The sequence below is a fragment of the Impatiens glandulifera genome, unplaced genomic scaffold (genome assembly GCF_907164915.1).
Source record: "Impatiens glandulifera unplaced genomic scaffold, dImpGla2.1, whole genome shotgun sequence".
Lineage (NCBI taxonomy): Eukaryota > Viridiplantae > Streptophyta > Magnoliopsida > Ericales > Balsaminaceae > Impatiens > Impatiens glandulifera.
The window spans coordinates 4,923-31,093 of record NW_025919022.1 but is presented as its reverse complement, the minus strand read 5'-3'; the positions used below and the strand labels follow the sequence as shown (position 1 = coordinate 31,093).

Sequence of the window (26,171 nt, the reverse complement as noted above, 5' to 3'; positions counted from 1 at the left end):
TGAGCAAAACTTGACACTAAGCTAAAACTGAAAAATCACACTCAAAGAAATCACGAGAACGAAAAAAATTTTAGTTAGATAAACGTTTTCAATTTTGTTTGTCGTGTAATTCATTTGCTTTTAGACTATTTCGAACTAAATTTTCCTAGACTTGTCTAAAAAAATATTTTCCCGTTTTGAGAATTTTTATAAAATGTCGTTAAGTCGTTTTTTTTAATTAAAAAAAATATGGTCTTACATGACAAAAGTTTAAACAAAAAAAAAAGTCTAAATGATTCACGGATTAAGGACATGTAAAAAAAACACTAGGTTGAACAAATTGTACCAGCATTTAAGGTTATAAGAGACTAAATTACAATAAATATAAAATAGGACTAAGAGAGTATACAAGGCCAACAATGATTTACATTTGCAAACAATTCTAGCCCAACTTCCCTTCACACTTCTACGTGTACTCTCGATTGAACTATTGCAAGAACCGGTCAAGCAAAAGGGGATGGAAATTAATCGAAAGAGAATCAAATAAATTTTGGAAAGGTACACAATAATAAACGAGAAATTCAACAAATGGAATTGGTAATTCACGTTAAATGTTGTCAAGCGAGTGTGCTACCTATCCTCATTTTTCAAATTCAACGATTCATCTTTGAATAACTTCAAGCTGAGACTGTTATATCGCTCCCGAGAATATTGTCTCGATGCTTTTCTCCAATCTGTCCCAGCCTTCATCATTGTCGCAAACTCATCATAGCTGATACGTCCATCCTGCAATGTTTTTCAAACTCGTTAAACATCTCAATCGAGACATTAGGGCCTATTTGAAAACACCATTTCTGTTTACAATCTGTTTCTCATAGAAGGCCCACATTTTCTGGAAAGAAGATAATTTAAACAAACAATCACATTATCTTATATCCAGATGAGAATTTTTTTTCTTCTTAAAAATCAGAAAGAGTGTTCATAATGAGAATAGAATATAAGATTTTTAATCTATTAAGTAGGACTCTTTCAATTGATCTACCCATTTCAATATATTTTTCCCATCATTTTTAGGGGTTTCATTTTGTAAACCGACACGATCCCACTTCAATCAAAGTGTTTCCAGTGGGAATCGAACAACTTGAACCATCCAGAGTGAGTCTCCATCAATCTTTTTAATGGGAAACACAACTTAAATCAATTTTCTTTCTGGAAATTGTCATGAAGCAATAAATCATCTTTAATGTTCTGATTTCATAAGCCAAAAGGAAAGGGCATAGAAACAAAATCAATGGAGAAGATTACAAACCTTATCGGTGTCCACATCATGGATGATGGCATTTATGATGTCTTCAATATTCGACTCAATATCATCAGACAAGGCTTCTCTTAATTCATCAATCTCTATATACCCATTTTGGTTTTGATCAAAAAATTCAAAGGCTTTGCGGAGATGTTCATCATTTCCCATCTTCCTCAAATGAACAGAAACAGCTACAAACTCTCCATAGTCCAAATATCCGTCCTTGTCAACATCACCCTGAAAAAGAAACAAATCATTTGATTCCACATAAACACTTTTTGTTTCGGTTTTTGTCTATGGAACAAACAAATTTATGAAAAATACAAGCATTCTATTCTTCGGATGTGTGTTAAATCATAGAAAAAACTGATATGTTGAAAAATAATTAATATATGCTTGTACTCACTCAACTGGATTAAAAGTGTAACCAACCCATTTGGAACCCGCCAATTTATTTTATGAAACAATCACATTTTCTTTGGCAAAAAACAAATGTGATCATCACAGTTTCTGCCAAAGGAATTGGGGTAATGTAGTTATGGGCCTGGCTGGATACTAGAGAAAAAACACATTATTTTTATATATTCTGACAAACACTAAAAACTTTGTTTGGTAAGAAAAGGTTTGATCGAGTGATATCACAGTTTATTTGAAAAATAAATTGGTGAATCAGATGAGATCACAAGCTGAATTTTAGGCTAGATCAATGAAGGTTTTATCTCAATCAGGTAGCCATGGCCCATTTGGAAAAACTTTCTGTTTCTGGCTAAGAATTGGGATCTAGAAAGAAAACTGCCAACAAATTTCTGATTTTTTAACTAAGTTCTGTTTCCTCATCCAGGTGAGATATCTTACGGATAAAAGAAATGTTTTTAAATGGCGCCATGTGTTGGAAATATATCCATCTCTTTTTTCATGATACCAAAAGGGCCTTTAATGGGTACCATAATGGGTTTAATGACACTTCAAAAGTTTGAATCTTAGGTCCAAGATTACAAGACAACTATAAGTGGCACTTACAACTTCCATAAGAATCTGAAGATCAGAATCCGGCATCTGATGGCCAAGTTTCTGTAAGCCAATTCTTAGCTCATCGATATTGATCTTCCCTCTACCACTTGTGTCCATCTTTTCATACCCTTCCTTAAAACCAGCTGCTTCCTCCACTGAGAGATGCTCAGCAATTACCTAAACAGTATAATAAAAAGATAATCAGCAAAACTATGAAGCATATTAATGAGCCTAACTAATAATACATTGCTAATGGAAGAAGTTGTTTTTTCTTTTGAACAGGCTAACACAATGTGCTTTTTATGTAAACCTCTTATTTCGGTAACTGATTCCAAATAGAGTTAAAAGGAAACAATTTAGAGAAATTACCCTCAGAGCCCTCTTCTTGAGCTTGTTCATCACAGAAAATTGCATAAGCCTTGATCTCACAGTTTCACCCAAAGAAACATTAGGTGCTTTCTTGGCATTCTGTAACCATGTGTGATCTGCCATAAAAAGTATATTTTTTTCATTTTTGCAATTTCTACAATACTTTATGAACTCTTAGAAAACTTGGTCATAAATATACCTAGTACTTCTTGAGCAGTAAGGCGACGCTTAGGATCAGGTTCAAGCATTTTCTTGATAAGCTCTTTTGCATTATCAGAGACTTTTGGCCAGGGTTCCCGCTTAAAATCTACAACGGAACGAATGATTGCTTGTGCTACTCCTTGTTCAGTCTCTGAGAATCATAATAACACCACGTTTCGGAAGCAAATTAACTTCAATTCAAAAGTATTAACTCGGTCATGGAAAATATTTAAGCAAAAGAAGCACCATATTATTAGGTCTATTTGAAATTAGCAGTTGAGCAATGATATTGATTTTTATAAGTGTTGTTCTATATCAAACAGAAAACTTGTTATACCAACATGAATCATAAGCAAACTGTTTGTTTCTTCTTAGGAATAACTGATATTCATAAAATTAAATTAATAATTTACATAGTTTGTCTTAGGGGGACTACTGTTGAGGGTTAGCATATTAGAATCTTCAACTCCTTCATTATGACTATGAAAGCTTGCAAATTATGAACAAGAAGAATCATGAAGCCTCTGACAAATCAAGTAGTCATTAGGGATTTGAGAAATCAAAATGGGTCACAATTTTTACTACAAATATTACAAATAGTATTTTTATCTATATTAAATATTATTTTAACCAAAATTATTTATAATACAAATAGTCTAACAAATTAAATATGTTCATATGATATTATGAAAAGCAAATAAAATACACTTAAATCTATTATTCTAACAAAATATTTTTAATATAAAAAGAAGTCAATGAAAATATAAATACTATAAAATTTTAAGAGAAAAACCTATTTAAAGCAATTTTATTGATGAACGATAAAAATTTGTCCCTAACAGATAAAAAAATTCCAAAACTAGCAATATATACTTATTTCATTTTGTCAAAAAATTAAAACCAATCATGTTTGTTAGTCAAAATTGATCTTCTGTGGCTTGAATTAAAAACTTATCAAAAAATCATTTTTTCATCCATTTTCACCTAGAACATTTCATCTAATTCAATCACATCTTTCATACCAAACAAAAACAAAATCACTTTGTTCTTTTTACTTTGACAATTTTCAAAAGTGATTGTGACGGTGATCGTCACAAAATATTAGTTTCGAAATAACATAATGAAACTTACCCGCCCAAAAAGGAGGAACGCCACAAAGTAGAATGTAGAGGATAACACCAGCACTCCAAACATCTATTTCAGGACCGTAGTTTCGTTTCAATACTTCAGGAGCCATGTAGTAAGGACTACCTACAATCTCATCAAATCTTTCACCTATAAAAGGAAGAAATAAAATTAGACAAAAAGAAGTATATATAAACAAACTACGCAATCTTACCAGACATGACCAGAAGCATTACCTGGCTTAAAGAATATTGACAGCCCAAAATCAATTGCTTTCAGTGGGGCAGTCTCTTTCTTATTGGCAAACAAGAAATTCTCGGGCTTGAGATCCCGATGCATTACGCCTTGTTTATGGCAATTCTGCAACACAAAAATGAAGTGTTCAAGCAAGATTGTGCTTGTATATGGATATTCAAGACCAAAGGATATTTGGATAATATTGGGCTGTTTTGGTATGCATTATTTTTATATTGATTATGATCTGAAAAACTCTACATTTGTTATGTTGCACAAAAATCATAATGTTCTATAAAAACAAAACATATAATATAATCTCGATCTGAAATAAATCACACAGTAATCTGGATCATGATCCCAAAAACAATTTTTTATACCAAAAGAAGCCAAAAATCACACTAATCTCAATAATGATGGAGAAAAATCCAAATAGGCTCAATGAACACTCTCCAGAAAAGACACTCATAACATCATTAAACACTAAAAATACCCTAATGCAATCAAAATTATTATAGTTAGCAGACAGTGATAAAGCCAAACATCCAAGGAATGATTGTTTCTCTTTGAAAGGAATTTTAGAGTCAAAACTAAGAGTAAAACTAAAAAGAACAAGATCTGAAAAGAGAGGAGGAGATGTTTACCTGAATGACTTCAACAATGGTGCGAGTTACAGCAGCAGCAGCTCTCTCAGTATAATGTCCTCTAGCAACAATCCGATCAAACAATTCACCACCTTCACAAAGCTCCATAACCAAATGAACAGCATTATCATCTTCATAAGTAGCCTTCAAGCTAACAATATTGGAATGAGAAGGCAAATGCTTCATTATCTCAACTTCCCTCTTGACATCCTCAATATCCACTTGAGTCCTCAGCTTGTTTTTCGATATAGATTTACAAGCAAGGTTTTCACCACTAGATTTATCAATGCATAAATAAGTTACCCCAAATTCACCTCGTCCTAACTCGTTACCCAGCTCGTATTTCTGTTCAAGATCACGACCAGTTGGGTTATCTAAAACACTTGATTTGTTTCCTCCATTGACAGATGAATGTCTTCCTCCATTATCACCAGCAAAAGGATTCTGCTTTTGCTTACCCTTCTTCTTCTTGTTGTTGCTGTTATCATCATTGTCCGAATGAACAGATGGCAGTGTCGTACAACAATTCCCCATGAAACGTAAAACCCTAAGAAATCTGACGGAGAAATGAAGGTTGAGCGAGTTTTTCGCGAGATTACTAAATTTGGGAAACACAAGGAAGACAGACAGAAGGATCTTTGTTATCCGAGAAAGGTTTGGGAGATCTAAGAAAGTGAGTAAAAGCGTAAACCCAGACTAAAAGTGGGATAAAAAAGTAAGTGGGAATTCGAAGAACTAGAGAGGAGATTTATGTGTGAAGAAGTGGATGAAAAAGAGACAGACGGCAGAGGAGATGATGATGAAGATGATGAAGAGTCAAAAAGGAATCTCTGAGAGAAAGCCGTCTTCCACTACTCCCTCCTCTTCTGAGAGAAATGGTGTCGTCTAGCTACAACATCAAAGTAAAATTCAAAGCTTTAGGTATGAATGAATGAATGAAAATAAAATGAAAATAAAATAAAAATAAATCTGATGATGATGATGATTGAATGATCTGCTCACAATTTCATGGAACCCATTGTTGACCAGATCAATCCATCCATCGTTTTCCAAGAAAATAAGATCCAAATCCCTAACTCAATTCAATTTATTTTTGTACTTTACTTTATATGTATTACATAAATTTATCATTTAAAATATAAATAATTAATTATTATCTGCATAATTAAAAGAAAAATTATATTTTAAGAATTATTCAAATTGGAATTGGAGTTATTTGAATGATCTTAGAGAGAGACAATTAATTTAATATGATGAATAAATATGAGAAAAATGATGTTCAAATATTTTTGATTAACAATATTAAAAAACAACTAAACATCATCATGAATCAATCAACATGCAAGATTTTGTTATCTTTTATAATTGTAGAGTATTATAAGTTAAAAAATAATTTTATATTAAACAAAGTGATGAGAACTTTTTAAACAATAAGAAGAAGACCATGAAAAAAGGTATTCAGTCAAACAATGCTTTAAAGAATTTAGTTGAGTCAATCAAGATACAAAGCTGGAAGTTTCATGCAACTTAACAAGTCAAAAGAACTCTAATCAATTTGTAGCAAATGAAATATAAAAATAATAATTATTAATGCACATATTATCAGCTTCAACTCACATGTAACATAAGGGTTTTATTGATATTGGATTATTTAAGTAAATATCTATAATTTTATTGATGTGAAAAAAAACAATATAAATTTCATTTCAAAATTAATATAAGCCAAAAGTGAACACATGTTTATGAATCTAAATACAAACAAGACTATAAAACAATTTTCTTTAGCACATGTATATGGATCTAGATTCAAAGTGTTACTCAAAACTAAGCTTTTAAGATCAAATAATATTTCTAATTAAAAAATCAAACTCTACAACAAAAACATGTAAATTAAGATGAAAAGTGAATTTTCTAGAATTCAAACATACATTCATATACACTGACTGAATGCATCATCATCAACATAGATTGAATTACACACTAAATGGATGACAAAGGAATCCATTGAACTTAATAACAATAACTATATGCTACAACTACTAATACTACTCATCTTGTTAATTTAAAGTTATGAGAAAAGGGAAAAATTAGGAAGAAAAACCAGCTTATATTATCTGGCCTTCCAATATATATATAAGAAAGAACTCAAAATAGGATAAATTTATTGTGGAGTCAAATAAGAATTTGTCTTTTTTTATTTGTATGTCTTCTTTGTTGACATCTTGGGATTCTTGGTCATTCGAATACTCAATGGGGTAACTTCAACAAGTTCATCTTCTTCAATGTATTCAATGCAATCATCCAAACTGTAACTCAATGCAGTATCAAGAACCACTGCAGAATACAATAAATTAACAATGGTCAATCTTTCGAAGAAAAGGAGAAAAGGGTTAGCAATTTTCTCGATTTGGATAATGAGTTTTAGTGTATGAATTATGATTAGTAAAAATCTATATTTGTGTTTGTAGAAAATTACTACAAAAATAATGTGGATCAAAAATCTATTTACCAAATGAAGCCAATTGTAATCTGGATCATGATACCAAATCAATGGATATTAGGAAGATAGACAAATATGCACAGAGCTACTTCTGAAATTCGATTGTCTCCCCACATATAAATAATGATCTACAAATTTCATATAGGAATGGCAAAAGTGACCAATAAATCCAGTACCAAATGGATATTAGGCCCCCCTGACCGGACCGGGCACAAAAATAGAGGGTTTGTTTTGTAATAAATTTCAAATTGGGAGTCCAAAATGTTTTGATACAACCACGGGCTTGTTTGATTTAATGAAGGCCAAATATTACGTATAGTAAGAAGTTTTAAAAAAATATGAGAATATTTCGGCTGATAATTTGAATGATGTGATTTAAGAAGTGATGGTTGATTGGATAGTGGATTATTTGGAAATAATCTCAAATAACCTTTCAATAAACAAGGTCCACTATTTACTAGTCTTATTTTTCCAATTGCATTCTAATAGTTAGTCCCTCCCATTTTATGGAAATCTTAAATTATGTTCAATGAGTTTTAAGGATAGGTGTGAAAAAATATTGATTAAGTATGCTAAAAAAACATGTAATGGTGTTGATTAGTACAAGGGTTGATCAAAAAATATTTTATATTAGAAAGATGAAAATTAGATGAGGGTAGTTTAGGAATGAATCATAGCTATAAAAAGTGATTGAATCATCCAAGTGAACTTATAAATTGGGTTGGTTATTTGAGAGAAATATAACTATAAAAAAGTAGGAAGCTCAAATTTGAAGCCAAATCGAAGATATGCATAAGTTTGTCTGAGTAATTACCTGTCTGTTCTTTGTTAGAACGTATATTTGTTGCTGCCTTTTTCTTGCAAACATTTAAGGCAAGGTCACCAGGCCTCTGATGGATGCCTACAATCTGACCCTTATAAACTTCAGTTCCAGGATTAACGAACATAAGTCCCCTATCTTGTGAACTCGATAGAGCATAAGTTGTAGTTGTTCCACCTTCAAACGCAACCTTAAATGATCCATTTGATGTAATAAGTTATACAAACACAAAAAATATATTGACCATAAAAAAATACAGTTAAAGAATAGCCTAATAATAACTTATTATAACAAGCAAGCTCTAAGTTGTCAAAAATTGCTGCCCATTCAAACTATAAAACAGAATGAAAGCCACATTCACTTTTATGTATACCATCTTATGAAATGGCAATGAGTATACCATATTTGTATCTTTTTTATTTACAAATTTTACATAATTTATCATATTCAATAGCCAGCCCGAATCACTCAAATAATAAAAATAACCCCTTAGCCCATCATCATTACAATCATTCATCAAATCATCAACTAAAATACCAAATTACTCTTACTTTATTTATTATAACATTTTTAATATTAAATACAAAGAATATTTATTTATTTAACGCAAATAATCCACGTTACTATCAAACAAAGTTTTTTCCCAAATAAGCCAGATTATTTTCATCCCTTGGTGCTTTTTTTTAAAAGAAAAGAGAAAAAACAAGTGTTATGGCCGCCAAATAACTTTAATTTTTATAACAATTTAAAATATTATATTGAGTCATTTAACCCAAATAACATCAAATAATCCACTTATTCATCAAACAAGGTTTCTACAAAAAATCAGATTATTTCAAAAACTCCTACATCCAACAAGTTCTTAATTATGTTGTCAATGCATATATACTATTGATAATTCATTCAATGTTTTAATACTATTCTAAACCTGATGAACAAATTTAATGTATCTCTCCATTCAAGACCATCAGACTCACAGGCATCATGTCTTCATAAAGATGAGCCAATTATGAAAATTTAAGAGTTTTGTTTTCAAGTATTACCAGTGAGCCTTGATCTCGAGTAGAAATTTCTCCAGCCCAAGGTCCATAAGAATCAAATACTGTGTTGAGAATTGCTGTGCCACGTGAAGCAGTCAAAATTGCATTCCGCAAACCAAGAAGTCCACGGGTAGGCATTTTATATTTAAGGAAGGTAGTTCCTTCCGCCCTATATTGTTGTGATTGAGAGAACAACAAATACACCATGTAAGAAAATAAATCAGGAAATTATACAAAATCGAAATGGGATGCTATTTATACAGAAGAATGATGTTACTTGTTATTTCCAGAATGTACTGTTAAGAATAGATGGTAGTAAAATATCCAACAAAAAACTTGTTTTAGACAGGAAGTGGAACAAATTGAGATCAACAATCTAAGTAGCTAGTATCTTGTTTTCTCTTTGCTTTTCATTGTTTTATGTTTCTCCATTGAGCAGAAAGTTATCTTTTTCTTTCTGTCAATTGAAGCAAACAATTGCAAAGATCTTTTGTCTCCATTAGGGATGAGAAAACCAACTAAACTGAAATGTTTATTCATAATTATACATGTACACTAATTTATTTAGGGCTTGTTTGATAACTTCAAGATTATGAGTTCAAGTCTTCACACTAAAAAATTAATCAGAATTTAAAATTTTGGAGAGTATTTAAAAAAGGTTAAGAGAAACAAAGATGATTTGCGTACCCGAGACCTTCCATGTCAAACATCTGGCCCCGCCTTTTGCCAAGAAGTTCAACCACAGGACCCATGTATTCCTCCGGCACCTCCACAGTAGCAATCTGCATGTTAACATAATATATTCATAAGTTTACATCATCTAACGCATATACAATATACAAGGAATGGAAGGAAATGTTTTGAATGCAGAAAGAAGGTACTTCACACTGAAAAGCAGTGTAAAGTTACTAAGGTCATGAATACACCATTTTCTTTCCCATGGACTTTAATTAGCAAACACTTGAAAAGGGTGTATTCAAAGAATGTGATTGAAAATCCTAAATGGTTCCATTAGTTATGTGTAAACACGGTAGTTTCAATTATTCTCCATGTCTAAAAGACAGCCATTGTGAGTGTGGGTTCACTGTATGCAGCTTCCTTGGAATAAGAATCATAGGTAATGGGGTGTTTTGGTATAAAATTGTTGATGTTGATCATGATCTTAGAAAATCGGCATATGTTATGCTTGTAAATATCCCAATGATCTAAAAATAATAGATCATGATTCAAAAATTAATTTGACTATGGTCGAAAAATTCTCTTTACCAAATGAAGTAAAAAATTATACCATTATTTAGATCAATATCTAGAAGATAATCTGTATAGCAAATGAAGTAACAAAAATCACGATATAATCTGAATCATTATCCAGAATTTTTTTTGTACCAAACAAAACAAAAGAATGATTTTCAATTTTGGTGATTGTGACAAAATAATGTTCTCCAATAGGCTAATTTTTCTTTAAAAGAATGAAATATTACAGAATTATTCGTAGAGAATAACTAATATATATAATCAAAAGAATGTAGGGTGAAGAGAAAATGAATGTACCTCAAAAGGTTCAAACAATTTGTCATCTACCCTCTTGCTTATAACTTTTGGTGGTCCCACCATGAATTCATATCCTTCCCTTCGCCTGATGTAGGCATGAAACATGGAGTATATAAAATAGAACTCGGGTAAATGTTGCACAACCATATATATCATAACTTACATGTTTTCAATTAGGATGGTAATATGTAAAGTACCACGGCCACTGACAATGAACGTGTCTGCAGTTTCACCATCGTCAACTCTCATGGCCAAATTTCGCTCGAGCTCTTTGTAGAGACGATCTCTAAGGTTCCTACTAGTAACATACTTTCCCTGTTCCAGGAATAGAATTAATGAGTCGATGCAAGAGAACTATAATCAGAGGTTGGATAAAATACTAATTAAAAATACAAATGTGCTGTGCTTCATTCAAATCCTCAAGTCTGAAAATAATCTAAAAGCTCGTGATCTTAATGCTCTTCCAAACAACATTATTGACCCTTGGAGTATACCAGGTGCAAAGAATTTTGGAATCAGCATTTACCCAGAAAAAGATTACACAAAAGAGCAGGCTTTGTAGATTTTGTTGCAGCGCCCTCTCTATAATACATTATGTCCCTCGCTCATTCCATTGGGTACAAGAATACCAGGTGCAAAGAATTTTGGAATCAGCATTTACCCAGAAAAATATTACACAAAAAAGCAGGCTTTGCAGATTTTGTTGCAGCACCCTCTCTATAATACATTATGTCCCTCACTCATTCCATTGGGTACAAGAATACTAACCTATTTCTCAAAAAAAAAAAATGAATACTAACCTAAACTTCATTAAATCCCCAACTTTGTACATAAATATTGAATGATTGCAAAACAAAATAAAGTAAAATGTGAAAGTAATTGAATTGACTTTCTTATTGCTTCAAAGATGCATTGAATCTGGAAGGATCCTGATTGATTCAACAACCTAGAGTTCAAATAGGAACTTAAGGAAGTGAATCAGTTCTCAGAGTTCCAAAAAACATGCTAACAATTTGTGCAAGACCCACTTTAGCATAAATGCAACATTTAGATTAATCAGTCTTTGATGTGCCTCAATCATGATTATCGAGAACATCTGTCAGGCATTTGGTTTAAAAGCATTCGAGGGGCTTATGATTCAACTTAGAGTGAAGAGCAGTTTTTTTTCTAATCAACATTTATATGATTTTGGGGACCAAGTCTTTTGATCATGTTCGTTGGTGAACTGAGTTTCTACGTTTTTCCTTGGAGGGGAAGATATATAAATTTCTAAAACATACCTCACGTCCAACAAAGGGAGAAGTGTTGATAGAAAATGACATTTTCACTGTTGGTTCTTCCACCCTAATTGCAGGTAAAGGCTTCCCATGAACTTTGTCAGCTATTGTCTCTCCAATCTGAAATATGAAACCATTTGATACAACAATTCAGTTGACTAGCATATTGCTAGAGTTTGTATTTCAATGTCACACTAAATCCTGTAGTTGATAAGTTGTCAAGGGATAAATTCATGTGTACCTGAATATCATTGATTCCACACACAGCACATATATCACCAGCTTCCACAGTATCTGTAGCAGACCTGAAGAATTTCTCAAAAACAAAGAGTTCACTGACTTTGGAATATCTGCAGGAGTCTTCAGAAGTGCATATCTGTGGTGATTTACAGAAGATCGACAACAATCATTGGGAGAAAATATAATCAAAAGGACTTACAGTCATTATAAATAGGAAGAAAAGAAGAAATCCCTCGTGTACTGCCATAAAAACACGAGAAATAGAGAACAAAATCCAAGATTTTTTCTCACTACAGAAAAATATAAATCCAGAAAACCTGGACAAATATGGAAATTAAATGATTCTAGAAGATCATTGGTTCTGCTGGAAAAGGGACAAGAGATGGTTTCATTTGTGTGGAAATGTCATAATTATTGTGTATCTAACGAACAAAAGCAAACTTACACGAACATCCATTCCTTTTCGTAAAACCCCAGCATGTAAGCGTCCAATGGCTATCCGTCCCTTGTGCTCATCAAATTCGATATTTGTCACCTATTTTAAAATTAACAGCAACATTAATACATATAGCATTGTTGATAACTGATCAACATAATAGAATTTATCCTAAATGGCAGGTAACAACGCTAGGGATATACCCTAGTCCTTCCTCATATCATTACATCCTAGTAACTCTTGTATTGATCATTATGAAAGAAGGAAAGAAGTCCTGTTATATATGCAAAAAAAAACTAAGGAAAACACTAGAAGTAAAGAATGGAAATAACATTATAAAGGACAAACCACTAACAAGCATTTGAAGTGCACCATCTTTCTCAATTCGTGGTCCAGGTATGCACCTCATGATGGACTCAAAAAGTGGGCCAAGATCATCAGCCAAATCATCAGAAGAAAGTCCTGCTTTTCCTTTAATACCACTGGCATATATTACTTGGAAGTCACACTGCGAATATGAAACAAAACCAATTAACTGATTAAGTATAGCAGCTTGAAACATCAATACACATTAAAAGGAGTCTTGATAATGTACTAATAAAATCATGTTTGTCATCTTCTTAAGTTATAACACTCATTAGATTTAAGGAGATTCTAAAATCGTGTTCGTCATCTCCAAATGGAAACAAGGCTGTCACACAGTTCAGATAAGATCAGGTTTGTAAGCAGATTCATGAATGACCATATATGGAATCATATTCTAAACTGTGTTGTCAATAAAGATTAGGAGATAAGCCATGGACAAAGGTAAATCCAAGATGATCTCATTATCTTCAAGATACCTGTTCATCTGAAGCATTTAGTTCAATGAAGAGTTCAAATGTGGAATTCACAACAAATTCTGGACGGGCAGAAGGTCTATCAATCTTATTAACAACCACTATCACAGAGTGGCCGAACTCCAGAGCTTTCTTCAAAACAAATCTAGTTTGTGGCATTGGACCCTCAACAGAATCTACCTGCAAACATGACATATTACACATCATATAAATGCTTAGAAATGAAAATTTCTAAACATACCAGTTAATGAAGGAAAATAAGGAACATGAAAGGGGGGAAAGGACAAGAAAGAAAGAATCCTGCAAAAAAAAAAAAGCAAGATAACAAGGCAGATCTGTGCGCATAATGCTTTCCTACATCAGTTTTTCTATACTTTCGGTAATTTTACATTAGTAGAAAATAATGAATCAAATCATGTTCTGAAATGATTGAAATAAAAGGCTACTGAAAAGATCATTTCAATTTAAGGACATCTTATCAAAAAATATATTATTGTAATATTTATAGAACGATAGTATTAATGTTACTTTTTTTAGACCAATGGACGACACTGTATACTTCGCGAAATGCTCTTACATGTTTATTAATATAAACCTTTTGAATGAACTTAAATTATAAGGTGAATGATTGGAAAACATTAATTTAAGAAGTCTGATTATTACAAATAGATTGCATTCAAAGTTTTAAAATTTGACTAACTTTGATAAATGCATAGAAATGTTGCAAAATAAATTTTAACTCAGTTGTTCATAGTGTAGCCATAATTTTAAATAAATTCATTTATATATATATATTATTTTTTGCTCAAATTAAATAGTTAATTGTATAACAAAAAATGAGTAATACTTGTGCATTACATGTTCATGGTTAGTTAACTAATATACATGAAAAGACAATTTATTGCATTTTGTGGGAGAGTAAAAGAAAAGTTGGCTGCCTTCTATAAATGTAAACATGAAATGAAAGGACAAAGAAGAGTGTAATCAAAGAAAGTTTGGGAATTAAATATGTAATCAGCATAAGATCCTCTTAAGCAGAACCACTGTGTCAGCAGCTTTGAAAACCAATGCTGACACAAGATTTCTCATGGATTTTGAACAATATTTGCTCAAACTTATATGTACTAAAGAACTTGAAATAACAAAAACTAGTTCAAGAAAGATCAAATAAATAAATATCAATTGTGACAATCAATGACCCACTAACTACAAGATTATAGAATAGAATAATTTATGTTGCCACAAAGTTAAACAGAGAAATACCACTAGAAGGACCCCTTCAACCATGTTGAGTACTCTTTCCACTTCTCCACCAAAATCAGAGTGACCTGGAGTGTCAATTATATTTATTTTTGAGTCTTTATAAGTGATTGATGTGTTCTTGCTGAGTATTGTAATTCCCCTTTCCCGTTCTAGATCGTTAGAGTCCATTATTCTTTCTTGCATAACTTGGTTATCACGAAATACCTGTTAATAGAAGTTGTAGAGTAAGCACGTGTATAGACATACAAACAATTGATGGAGAGATGTAAAAGGCTCGCCAGAAAAATAAAATAAAACAAAATGGTATTTGGATAAAATTATGTTAAAATTGGCAATCAAATGCAGCTGATACATTTACTGGGAGATATTCTCCTGAATTTCTTCAAACTTTTAACACAACTATGCAAGCAACTAAGATACCACATAGTATAAGCAGGAAAATTTGCAATATATACAAGATTTGCATCATAATTGCTAATGAAACAAAGGTCATGTCTGAAACCAGCTACAGTATTCATTACTGAAACTGGAATAGTGTTCCGAAGAATCGACCATTTAACACAATATACTCATTGGCATTGGCTATCTATCTTGACAGTTTTTATGCCAGTAGAAGGATGAACTGCACTCAACCTCAAAAGTAGATTTATGCACTTGACTACAAGTTGACCTTGTTCAATGAACAAAATTAACAATATACACTCTCAAAATATCTATGAGTTATTATAGATTTGATGTAGATTGAGATTTTAGGATGCATAAAGTGTATTTATTTTTGTACGAAGAATGTCACCTTCAATACATGAACAAATCAGATTATAGAGTTAGGAGATTTGTGTAACCATGTCAAACATTAAAGAATATCATGTTGCTACCTCTAAACAGAGTTGGAAGACTCTTTTTAGCTAGACATTACATTTCTGGTAGGGTTTAAATAGATGGGAAAGAGCTGGTTCTCAAACAAGGCTAGATGAATGCCAACCTTGTAAATAAATTAGTGGGTGAGAGATAAATCCATGTCATGGAACTAGTATTAGTTCGTTGTGATAATAGAATGTTCTCTCTCTCATCTCTCTCCTCCTTATGTTCTAAATGTTGTCATTTCTCTATCTATGATTCTAGTCCCCATATTTTTCTTCTCTTTGTTTTGTTCATCCTACTGCCACAAACCTATCCTTTAATCTTTTAAATCCACTTTCCCTTTATCATTGTCCTCGTCAAGTAATTCTACACTTTTCACATTTATTCAGCCAAATCTTATAGTCTACAATTTTTTGCAAAATAGATATTTAGTTGCATTTCACTTATTCTTCTACATATCAATAGGTCCTAATACACTTCCATCAAATTGGTGTTGCATATTGTCAGTTTCCAATCTTGCATAATGAAATGCCTCGAAAGATTTCCATTTTTTTCTCAACATATTTAATCTTTCATTACATCAATCAATCTCTGTAAAACAAAAACCAATAAGTCTTCCTTTAAGATAAATTACAAACAAAGCTGGAGGCAGTACGAGTAACATATGATTAGATGGTAGACATGAATAACCAGTCTAACTTAGTAATTTGAAAGCTTCAAACAATAAGTGCAAACAGATATGCAGTCTAACTTAGTAACTTAGAGAAAGTGAAGGAACATACCAATATAAATAACAAATATCTCTATTATGCAGACACAAGTAGTACTTTAATTCTTGATTTTTTTTTTTCTTAAAGTAAAGCATATCTCACTCATGTAACAGAAGGACGTGCAAACAGAACTATATGCTGCAACTTAGAAAGAAAAAGATAAACAAACATATGAAGAGTTGGCTACCTTTGCTTGCTTCAACATGGCATCAACTAGAGTTGTCTTCCCATGGTCGACGTGAGCAACTATAGCTATATTCCTTATGTCACTTCTCCTCATCAATTGGCTCTTCTTCTCTGATGCCATAGTTTATGTTAATAAGGTACAAAAAATAATCTATTGCAGGAATCGATCGAACAACCGACAGTTCCCTGCATTGAGTTCAGGACAGTATTATGACATTCATGAAAGATATGGTCTATAGAATCTCGTGTGGAACACTTGACTTACTAGCAGAGGCCAAAATCATCAACAGGCATATATATATATATACAGGATAAAAACAAAGTTGCATGCAATGCAAATTGCAAAGAAAGACAGCAGAGTAATAATATAAAGTACCGGCGGATGTTTCGGTGGCTCCGGAAACAGCGCATTTAGGATAGACGCGAAGAACGGAGTTGTTGTTTCTGGAATGAGAACGAGGTCTTGCTTTGACGGACATGGAGTGTCCAAGGAAGGTTTTGTTGAGGAGAGGAGCGGCGGATAGAGTGAAGGTCCTTCTGTTAGGGTTTGTATTGGCGAGAGGGAGAGTAGGTGTAATGGAGTTGTTGCGGAAGGCGATGCTCATCTCCATTCTTGCTCCTTTCTCGCACTCTCAGTCGTCGTCAGGTGAGAGAAAGAGATGGAGAATTGGAGATAGAGCTGAAAAACCTTTTCTTCTACTTGAGGTTGTATTTCATTTGCTAATGGCTGTTGCAGCTTAGCCCTGCTTTTTTTTCCTTTTTTTTTTCTTTTTTTTTGGGTCGTATGACGTGGCTCAGCTGTAACCGACCGCAATAACGTCTTCTAAATGATGAGGAATCATTCTATCCAAAGAAAATTAGTCCACAAATTTGTTTTAGAAATGGATAATAAACCATTCATCTTATTTTAAAAACTTGTATTTTAAATTTAATTTAATTTGTTGTGAAATTTATAGCTTTAATTGTATAATCTTAGTTTGTTGGTTAAACTATGATATATTGATATATGTATTAGGTTTATTGACTAATGTTGAATGTGTTTTTCATATAGTTAATCGTGATATATTTATTCTTTCATATTATCTAGATTATTGGTTAAATGATCCATCTATACATGATTTATTTATACAAGATAACTTATTAGTTAAAATTGAAACAAACTAATTAATGAGTAGGATCAAACTAGTTCATGTTATGATTCAATTTTTTTTTTTACTTAATTTAACATCGTTACTTACACTATGTAATTAATATAAATAATTTTATTGGGATGTTATAAAAAATGTCGAATTCCTTATTTGGGGATAATTGAAATTTTAGACATTTTTCAAAACTTGCAATTTAAGGGCATTTATTATTAAAGTTTTACAAAAATTTACAATTTCAAACGTCGTTAACTTATTATATATGTGTCAATTATAATTAAACTCACTAATTGAATTACCGTATTTCAGCGAAAAAATTCGGTAGTCAAAAAACTCTCAAATAGCTTAAATTCGAAAATATATATATATATATATATATATATATATATATATATATATATATATATATATATATATAAAATGATGCTTAATTTTTAAAGTGTCCGGATTGCCGGGTCGAGAGCTGTGGTTAATTTGGATATATGTGAGAGTAAATGGATACTTGGGTCGGATTATGGGTTGACCCTCTCATAAACTTAAAACGGTTAAAAATAAAATTAAAAATGTTATAGGTATGGTTCGAACTTACAACCTAACAAAACAAATACAATTTTTTAACCAACTAGGCTAATAACACTTTATATTTTAAATTCAACCCAAAATTTGATAAACGCGTGACATTTTAACAATATAAATTCAACTTTTTAACTAACTAATCTATATATATAATGATGCTTAATTTTTAAAGTATCCGGACGGGTTGGGTCGGATTGTGGGTTGACCCACCCATAAACTTAAAACGGTTAAAAATAAAAATTAAAAATGTTATAGGTATGGTTCGAACTTACAACCTAACAAAACAAGTACAACCTTTTAACCAACTAGGCTAATAACACTTTATATTTTAAATTTAACCCAAAATTTGATAAACGCGTGACATTTTAATAATATATGTTCAACTTTTTAACTAAATAATCTATATATACATATAATATTGCTTAATTTTTAAAGTGTCCGAATTGCCGGGTCGAGAGCTGTGGTTAATTTGAATATATGTGAGAGTAAATGGATATTTGGGTCGGATTATGGGTTGACCCGCCCATAAACTTAAAACGGTTAAAAATAAAATTAAAAATGCTATAGGTATGGTTCGAACTTGCAACCTAACAAAATAAATACAACCTTTTAACCAACTAGGCTAATAACACTTTATATTTTAAATTCAACCCAAAATTTGATAAACGCGTGACATTTTAACAATATAAGTTCAACTTTTTAACTAACTAATCTATATATATCAAGGATGCAAAAAACGAGATTAATCCGCGAATAATCCGCGATTAATCGGAAATCGAAAAAAAACATTTCGTTTTTTCTAAAAATCGGTCAACGGTCTGGTCAACGGTTTGGTCAACGGTCAACCCGATTAAATTGGGTTTGACCCGATAGTTTAAGGGCTTATTTCAAAATAATTCCTTACTTGAAGGGCTTATTTCAAATCATCAATCTCTTGAAAACTCACTCTTTAGGTTACTCTACCATTTCACCGTAGCGTCTACGACTCGCCGACTGAGAGGAATCCACTAACCGTCACCTTCATTCTCTCGGCTCAGCCATTTCTCCGCCTCGCCGCCACCATCTTATCTGGCTGATCTAATCGGACAGATTCATCTCCGCCGCATCAATTTCCACTTGCAACCGAGATCAATCGCAGGTGAGGGATCTGCTTCAAAGGCATCAACTGGTAAACCTGAATCGACTGGGTTCTGCTTCAAAGGCATCAACTGGCAACCGAGATCAATCGCAGGTGAGTTTTGTTTTCCGAGGGAGTCGAGCAGATTTAGATAATGGGTTACCTGAATATTTTCCTCAAAGGCATCAACTGGCAACCGAGATCAATCGCAGGTGAGTTTTGTTTTCCGAGGGAGTCGAGCAGATTTAGATAATGGGTTACCTGAATATTTTCCTCAAAGGCATCAACTGGTAAACGGTAAACCTATAGTAGAATTCTACTCTAGCAACTTAGCCTCTTCCATTTTCATGGTTGAATTTTGCTTTGTTGCATCTGAAAGTTCCTAAAACAGTTTTGCTTTCTTATTTGTACCAGCGTGTGCATTCAGCTCGACCGCCAAAAACTAATATGCTTGCTTTCCTAGTCACAGGTGCCCCATTTTTCATCTTGACATTTGTGATTTGAATAGCCAAAATATGTAAGAAAACAAATGCTATTTTATTATATGTGAGACTGTGATGCACTTGATTAACTGACATGGAGTGATCTTTTGAATGGGTGGAATATACCAATTTGTTCATTCTTCCTTATTTTGATGTGTCTGTGATTTACATTTAAGAAATGAGTGGAATATACCATATACGTCTGTCTTACCATATATGTTAGTTGTTACCTAAGAGACTTGCTTCTTGGAAGTTCTTCATGTGTGTGCTTATTAAGTTGTTTAATGGATAATTGGTGTTTGTATATGGATAATTGGTGTTTCAAAAAAGGAACAATTAAGAACTATGTTTGGTTTGAATGCATTTGACTCTTTGAAACATTCTAAGAGTGTTGCCGGAAAAAAATCATATGATACGGTCTTTTCTCAATCATTTTGGAATAAGGTTACTCATGTTTTGGAAGTTTTTAAACCATTAGTAGAGGTTCTTCACATTGTTGATGGTGATAGGCCTTCTATGCCATGGTTGTATGGGAAACTAAAAGAGGCCAAAGAAGACATCAAAAGTGCATTGAATGGAGTTGAGGGGAACTATAAACCTTTGCTAGATATCATTGAGCTTAAAGGAAAAGGAAGACTTGACAATGAATTGCACGTAACGGCATATTTTCTTAATCCGTTTTACTTTGCAAAAAATAGAGCCGACATTGGAGGAGCATTAGAGGTCATGGAAGCCATACAAAAGTGTGTGGAAATGTTTTTTCCGGGTGATGAGATTTTGCAAGGCAACGTCATCAACAGAGAGTTGCAAATATATAAGAACTTGGAAGCCAGTTTTCGAGCCAAGTTTGCTAATTGTTATGAAGAGATAAATGCAAACTCTTGGTTCTCGTTTGATCCCGGTAAGTTTTCGAATTGTTGTATCTTAGACAGTAATACAATAATAATCTAAAAAAATGCATACACCTCTTCTTATGTTTCTCTTTTAAATTTTAGTTGGATGGTGGAGTAATTATGGAGGGAGTGCTAAGAATTTGCAAAGGATGGCAATTAGAATTCTGTCATTGACTACAAGTTCGTCGGGTTGTGAGCGAAATTGGAGCTCATTCGCTATGGTATGATGGTATATTAGTATCTCACTTTGCCACTAACTAGTTAGTAGTTACGAATTAATATATGAAATTCGTTTGAACTTGCTTGCTTGTAGGTCCACACAAAGAATCGAAATCGACTTACGACCGAAAAGTTGAATGATTTGGTTTATGTCCAATTTAACTCAAAGTTATTTTATAAGAAGAAAAGGAATGACATCCTAGAAGCTAGTGATTACAACAAAGCTCAACATATGATGGTTGATGGAGTACAAGACGTTGAGTCGGATGTTGATGAGGAGATTGATCCCATTACCGGAGCGACACATATGGAGGTTGGTGACGTTGTCCAATTGAGAGAACCTTGCGAAGAAAAAGAATTTGTATCGGAACCAGAAGACAATGATGAAAATAATGATGCTGAGTGTAGATGGGATGAAGATTGATGTGTTTGTGGATGTGTTTTAGACTTTTTAAACTTTAGTTTATAACTTTATATGCTTTTGGACGATAATTTTAGTATCCAACGTGACTCTGTATGAATTTGAGTGTGTTTTTATGAATGAAATTTACTAATTTAGTATTATTCTTAAAAAATAATGAGTTTAGGCTAAAAACGATTAATTCGATTAATTTCGATTAATCCCGATTAATCCAATTAATCATTAATCTGTATGTGTCGATTAATGTCCGATTACCGATTACTGCAACCTTGATATATATATATATATATATATATATAATTATGCTTAATTTTTAAAGTATTCGGATTGCCGGGTCGAGAGTTGTGGTTAATTTGGATATATTTGAGAGTAAATGGATATTTGGGTCGGATTGTGGGTTGACCCGCCCATAAACTTAAAACGGTTAAAAATAAAATTAAAAATGCTATAATTATGGTTCGAACTTGCAACCTAACAAAACAAGTACAATCTTTTAACCAACTAAGCTAATAACACTTTATATTTTAAATTCAACCCAAAATTTGATAAACGCGTGATATTTTAACAATATAAGTTCAACTTTTTAACTAACTAATATATATATATATAATGATGCTTAATTTTTAAAGTGTCCGGATATATGTTAATTTGGTTAATTTGGATATATGTGAGAGTAAATGGATACTTGGGTCGAATTGTGGGTTGACCCGCCCATAAAAAATTTACTGTAATATTTTTTCACGGTTTTTTATATTATTACTCGTGTAAATGCACGGAATACATGCTAGTTAAATTAGTGACATATATTTTATTTATTTATGTCATGTATATAATAAGTTAACTGCGTTTGACACTGTTCTGACAAAATATTATATATATATATATATATATATAATTGTGGTTAATTTAGACATATATGTGTGAGAATAAATATATATTAGGTGGTTGACCTGACCTGAATATAAACTTAAAATGGTTAAACTAAAAAAAAATGTGATACACGAGTCTCAAATTTGTAACTTAATAATATAAGTTTAATAGTTTAACAAAATAGACTAATAATATTTTATATTTTAAATTTAACATAAAAATGAATGCAACATTTCTAACCCTATAACTTTAATATTTTAACCAAATAAACTAATAATATTTTTAATTCGTTTATATAATTTTAAATTTATATATATTTATATATATAATTATAAAATTTTAAAAATAATTTCTTTTTATTTTTTTAATATAAGTTGAGTAATTTATTTTTAATTGTTAGTCATATTAATTATATATTATAGATAAAAATAAAAATAAAAGAAATCAACAATCTTAAATGATATAATTGTTAAGTGTTCATAATTAATAATAAAGACTAAGAGTTCGAATCTTGTGAGGTGCAAGTTTGAAATAATTATAAAATTTTATATGAAAGAGTACAAAATGATTGAAATGATAGTTTAATTGAGGGAACTAATGAGATGTTCATTGACCTGTCAAATGCAATTTTATTCTTAACGCTGAATAAGGTTTGTGTAGAGTATATATATACATGAACATTCTATAACCTAATGGGCCGTATCTCCGGCCCATTTAATATATAATAATAGAATATCAACTAATATAACATAGTCTAACACCCCTCCTCAAGTTGGAACATGCAAACCACAGATGCCCAACTTGGATCTAAAATGGTCGAATAATTGTTTCCCAAGAGGCTTAGTGAGAATATTAGTCAATTGAGAAGTCGTGGGAACATGAGAAACAACAATAGTCTCATCCTGGATATGATCCCGTAAGAAATATAAATTCACTTCAATGTGCTTGCTACGCTCATAAAACATTGGATTTTGAGCCATATGAAGAGTTGATTGGCTGTCTGAGTACACATGCATACCCGATTGAGGTACTCCAAGGAACACCATGACCCCTTGTAGCCACTTCAACTCACAAATCAAAGTTGTTAAAGATCGATACTCAGCCTCAGCGGAAGATAAGGCCACAGTTGGTTGTTTCTTGGACTTCCAAGACACGAGAGAAGAGCCAAGAAACACGAACCACCTAGTAACCGATCTGCGAGTCTTGGGACAGGATGCACAATCCGAATTGCACCATCCAGATAATTGAATGTCACAATCACTCCTCAAGAGTATACCTTGTCATAAGGCATTCTTCAGATATCTCAAACCCGCAATGTTGCCTGATAGTGATCCTGTAATAGGTCATGCATAAACTGAGATAATATATGTACAGAGTAAGCTATATCAGGTCTTGTGAAAGACAAATATATCAATCTCCCCACCAACCGTCGATAGCTCTCTTGATCCTCCATCTGCGCACTCATTGACTCCCCCAACTTATGATTTTGTTCCATAGGAAAACCAGCAGGCTTAGTACCCAAAAAACCACACTCGAAAATAATATATAGAACGTATTTCTGTTGACACAAAGAAATGTCTTCAGCACTCCTGGCAATCTCAACCCTAGAAAGTACTTCAGATCCCCCAAGTCCTTCATATGAAAACATGATGATAAATATTGCTTTAAGACCTTTAGTGTCCCCAAATCACTCCCTGATACTATCATGTCATCCACATATATCAAGAAATGTAAGACAGCATCACTGCTCACAAAGGAAAATAGAGAATGATCTGAACGAGACTGAATAAAACCATAAGAAAACAAGGCAGTTGTTAGTTTGGCTAACCAACAACGAGGCATCTATTTCAGTCCATAGAGAGACTTACGCAGGCGACACACTTTGTTGGTATGACCGAACTCAAAACCTGGTGGTAGGCGCATATATACTTCCTCTATCAGATCACCATGGAGAAAGGCATTATGCACATCCATCTTGTGCAAGTGCCAACACCGAACAGAAACAACTACAAGAAAGGCCCGAACAGTACTCATTTTGACAACCGGAGCAAATTTCTCAGAGTAGTCAATCCCCTCAAACTAATGGTTGCCAAAGACAACCAGACGTGCCTTCAAGCGCTCAATTGACCCATCAGAATTGTGCTTGATCTTGTAAACCCAACGACTGCCTAATGTCTTCTTCCCTTGAGGTAAATCCTCCAAACTCCATGTTCTATTGTCCTCCAAGGCTCGTATCTCACTCTGCATGGCTGCGCGCCATCCAGGATCACAAAAGGCATGTCTGTAAGATTTAGGCTCAACGCCTATAGAAATGGCAACCAAAAAATTCCAATGTCTCACAGAGAATAAATCATAACTCAAATGATGTGCAAGAGGATATCGAGTACCTGAGGAAGAGTCGGAGCCAGATGAATGATGTTGAAGGGTGGTAATATAATCAGTCAACCAAGAAGAAGGAGTCTAAGTCCTCATACATCTGCCCAATTGTGGCTGCTTGACGCTCGACTGCGGTTGTTCAACGCTAAACTCGCTCTCCTGTTGCACAACCGGCGAACCGGGCTCTTCAGCAGAGCCCTACGCATTAGTCTCCTTCACTGAATCATGCGCATCAGCCTCTTCGCCCAAAGCCCTCTCTGGCTCATCAAACACCATGAACTCTCCTACTAAAACCTGGTTTGGTGCCTCCTTCACAACACTAATGGGAGGAACAGAGACAGGACAATCCACAAGGGCAAAAGGAAACTCATTTTCATAGAAAACAACATCATGAGACATAAAAACATCCTTAGTTTCCCAATCCAATAACCTCCACACATTTACGACTACGACTAGCAAACTTGTCACGACGAGAGTGTAAATCAAAGACATAACAGAGGAAACCAAAAACACGCACGTTAGACAGAATGGGAGCAGTACCATATAACACTTTATAAGGAGTACGAAAACTCAAAACACGAGAAGGAGTCATATTTATCAAGTAGCATGTAGTAAGAACACATTCCCCCCAATACTCAATAGGAATATAACTCTAGAACATGACAGCCCGTGCAACACTCAAGATATGTCGATGTTTCCTCTCTACTCTATCATTTTGTTAAGGAGTGTGCACACAAGAAGTTTGAAATAATACACCAGCTTCAAAAAAATAAGATTTCAAACAATTAAATTATGTTTCATTGTTAGTTCTTACATGTCTAATATCAACTCCAAATTGTATTTTGACCATAGCAATAAACTTCATAAAGACAGTGAAAACTTCAGTTTTAGCAGATAAAAGAACTAATCACACAACTCGACTAAAATCATCAACCAAAGTAAGAAAATAACGTGCTCCATTAGAGGAGGGAATAACATATGGACCCCAAAAGTCACAGTGTACTAAATCAAAAATACTCCTAGCATATGAATTACTGTCATAAAAAATACTCTTGGACTGTTTGGCCTGATGACAGATATCACAAGGGCTAACACTAGGAGAACGACGAGTAACACTAACACCAGGTAATGATGCAGCACACTGTTTGAAGGATGCCCCATCCTACTGTGCCAAATCCTCAAACTCTCAGTTGAGCAGACAAAAAGTGACGCCGGAAGACTGCACCAGTAGTAGAGACCCCCTTCGTTCACCTGCTCCAATCACCTTCCTAGTACTACGGTCGTGAAAAATACATAAATCAGATGAGAATGTGATATCACCATGATAATCATCAATCAACTGAGTAACAAAAATCAAGTTACAAGTCAAAGATGGGACAAATAAAACATTTTTCAGAGTAATCTCAGGATATAAGTACACAGA

The 26,171-nt window shown here is 33.0% G+C and overlaps 4 protein-coding genes across 4 annotated transcripts; 1 reads left to right on the top strand and 3 right to left on the bottom strand.

Moving 5' to 3' along the window:
• Positions 1-291: 291 nt before the first annotated feature.
• LOC124917341 (calcium-dependent protein kinase 32-like) lies at positions 292-5,804 on the bottom strand. The gene is made up of 8 exons (XM_047457795.1): positions 4,867-5,804; positions 4,225-4,348; positions 3,995-4,138; positions 2,862-3,014; positions 2,663-2,778; positions 2,303-2,470; positions 1,289-1,519; positions 292-765 (listed from the first exon to the last, which is right to left on the bottom strand). Exons 1-8 carry the CDS (start codon positions 5,398-5,400, stop codon positions 610-612), a joined length of 1,626 nt encoding a protein of 541 aa, XP_047313751.1. The 5' UTR covers positions 5,401-5,804; the 3' UTR covers positions 292-609.
• A 922-nt stretch (positions 5,805-6,726) lies between these two features.
• Positions 6,727-17,349, bottom strand: LOC124917337 (putative elongation factor TypA-like SVR3, chloroplastic). The gene is made up of 14 exons (XM_047457791.1): positions 17,026-17,349; positions 16,651-16,760; positions 14,833-15,036; positions 13,573-13,749; positions 13,086-13,238; positions 12,740-12,829; positions 12,296-12,430; positions 12,058-12,174; positions 10,941-11,092; positions 10,778-10,862; positions 9,914-10,008; positions 9,230-9,395; positions 8,181-8,376; positions 6,727-7,200 (listed from the first exon to the last, which is right to left on the bottom strand). The coding sequence occupies exons 1-14, from the start codon at positions 17,258-17,260 to the stop codon at positions 7,061-7,063; spliced, it is 2,055 nt and encodes a 684-aa protein (XP_047313747.1). The 5' UTR covers positions 17,261-17,349; the 3' UTR covers positions 6,727-7,060.
• Positions 17,350-20,314: 2,965 nt separating this feature from the next.
• On the top strand, positions 20,315-21,505 carry LOC124917339. The gene is made up of 3 exons (XM_047457793.1): positions 20,315-20,870; positions 20,965-21,083; positions 21,176-21,505. The coding sequence occupies exons 1-3, from the start codon at positions 20,315-20,317 to the stop codon at positions 21,503-21,505; spliced, it is 1,005 nt and encodes a 334-aa protein (XP_047313749.1).
• Positions 21,506-23,139: 1,634 nt separating this feature from the next.
• Positions 23,140-25,240, bottom strand: LOC124917338. Its single transcript, XM_047457792.1, has 8 exons — positions 24,968-25,240; positions 24,847-24,907; positions 24,473-24,675; positions 24,254-24,346; positions 24,044-24,154; positions 23,800-23,930; positions 23,649-23,705; positions 23,140-23,566 (listed from the first exon to the last, which is right to left on the bottom strand). Exons 1-8 carry the CDS (start codon positions 25,238-25,240, stop codon positions 23,140-23,142), a joined length of 1,356 nt encoding a protein of 451 aa, XP_047313748.1.
• Between the last annotated feature and the right edge of the window lie 931 nt (positions 25,241-26,171).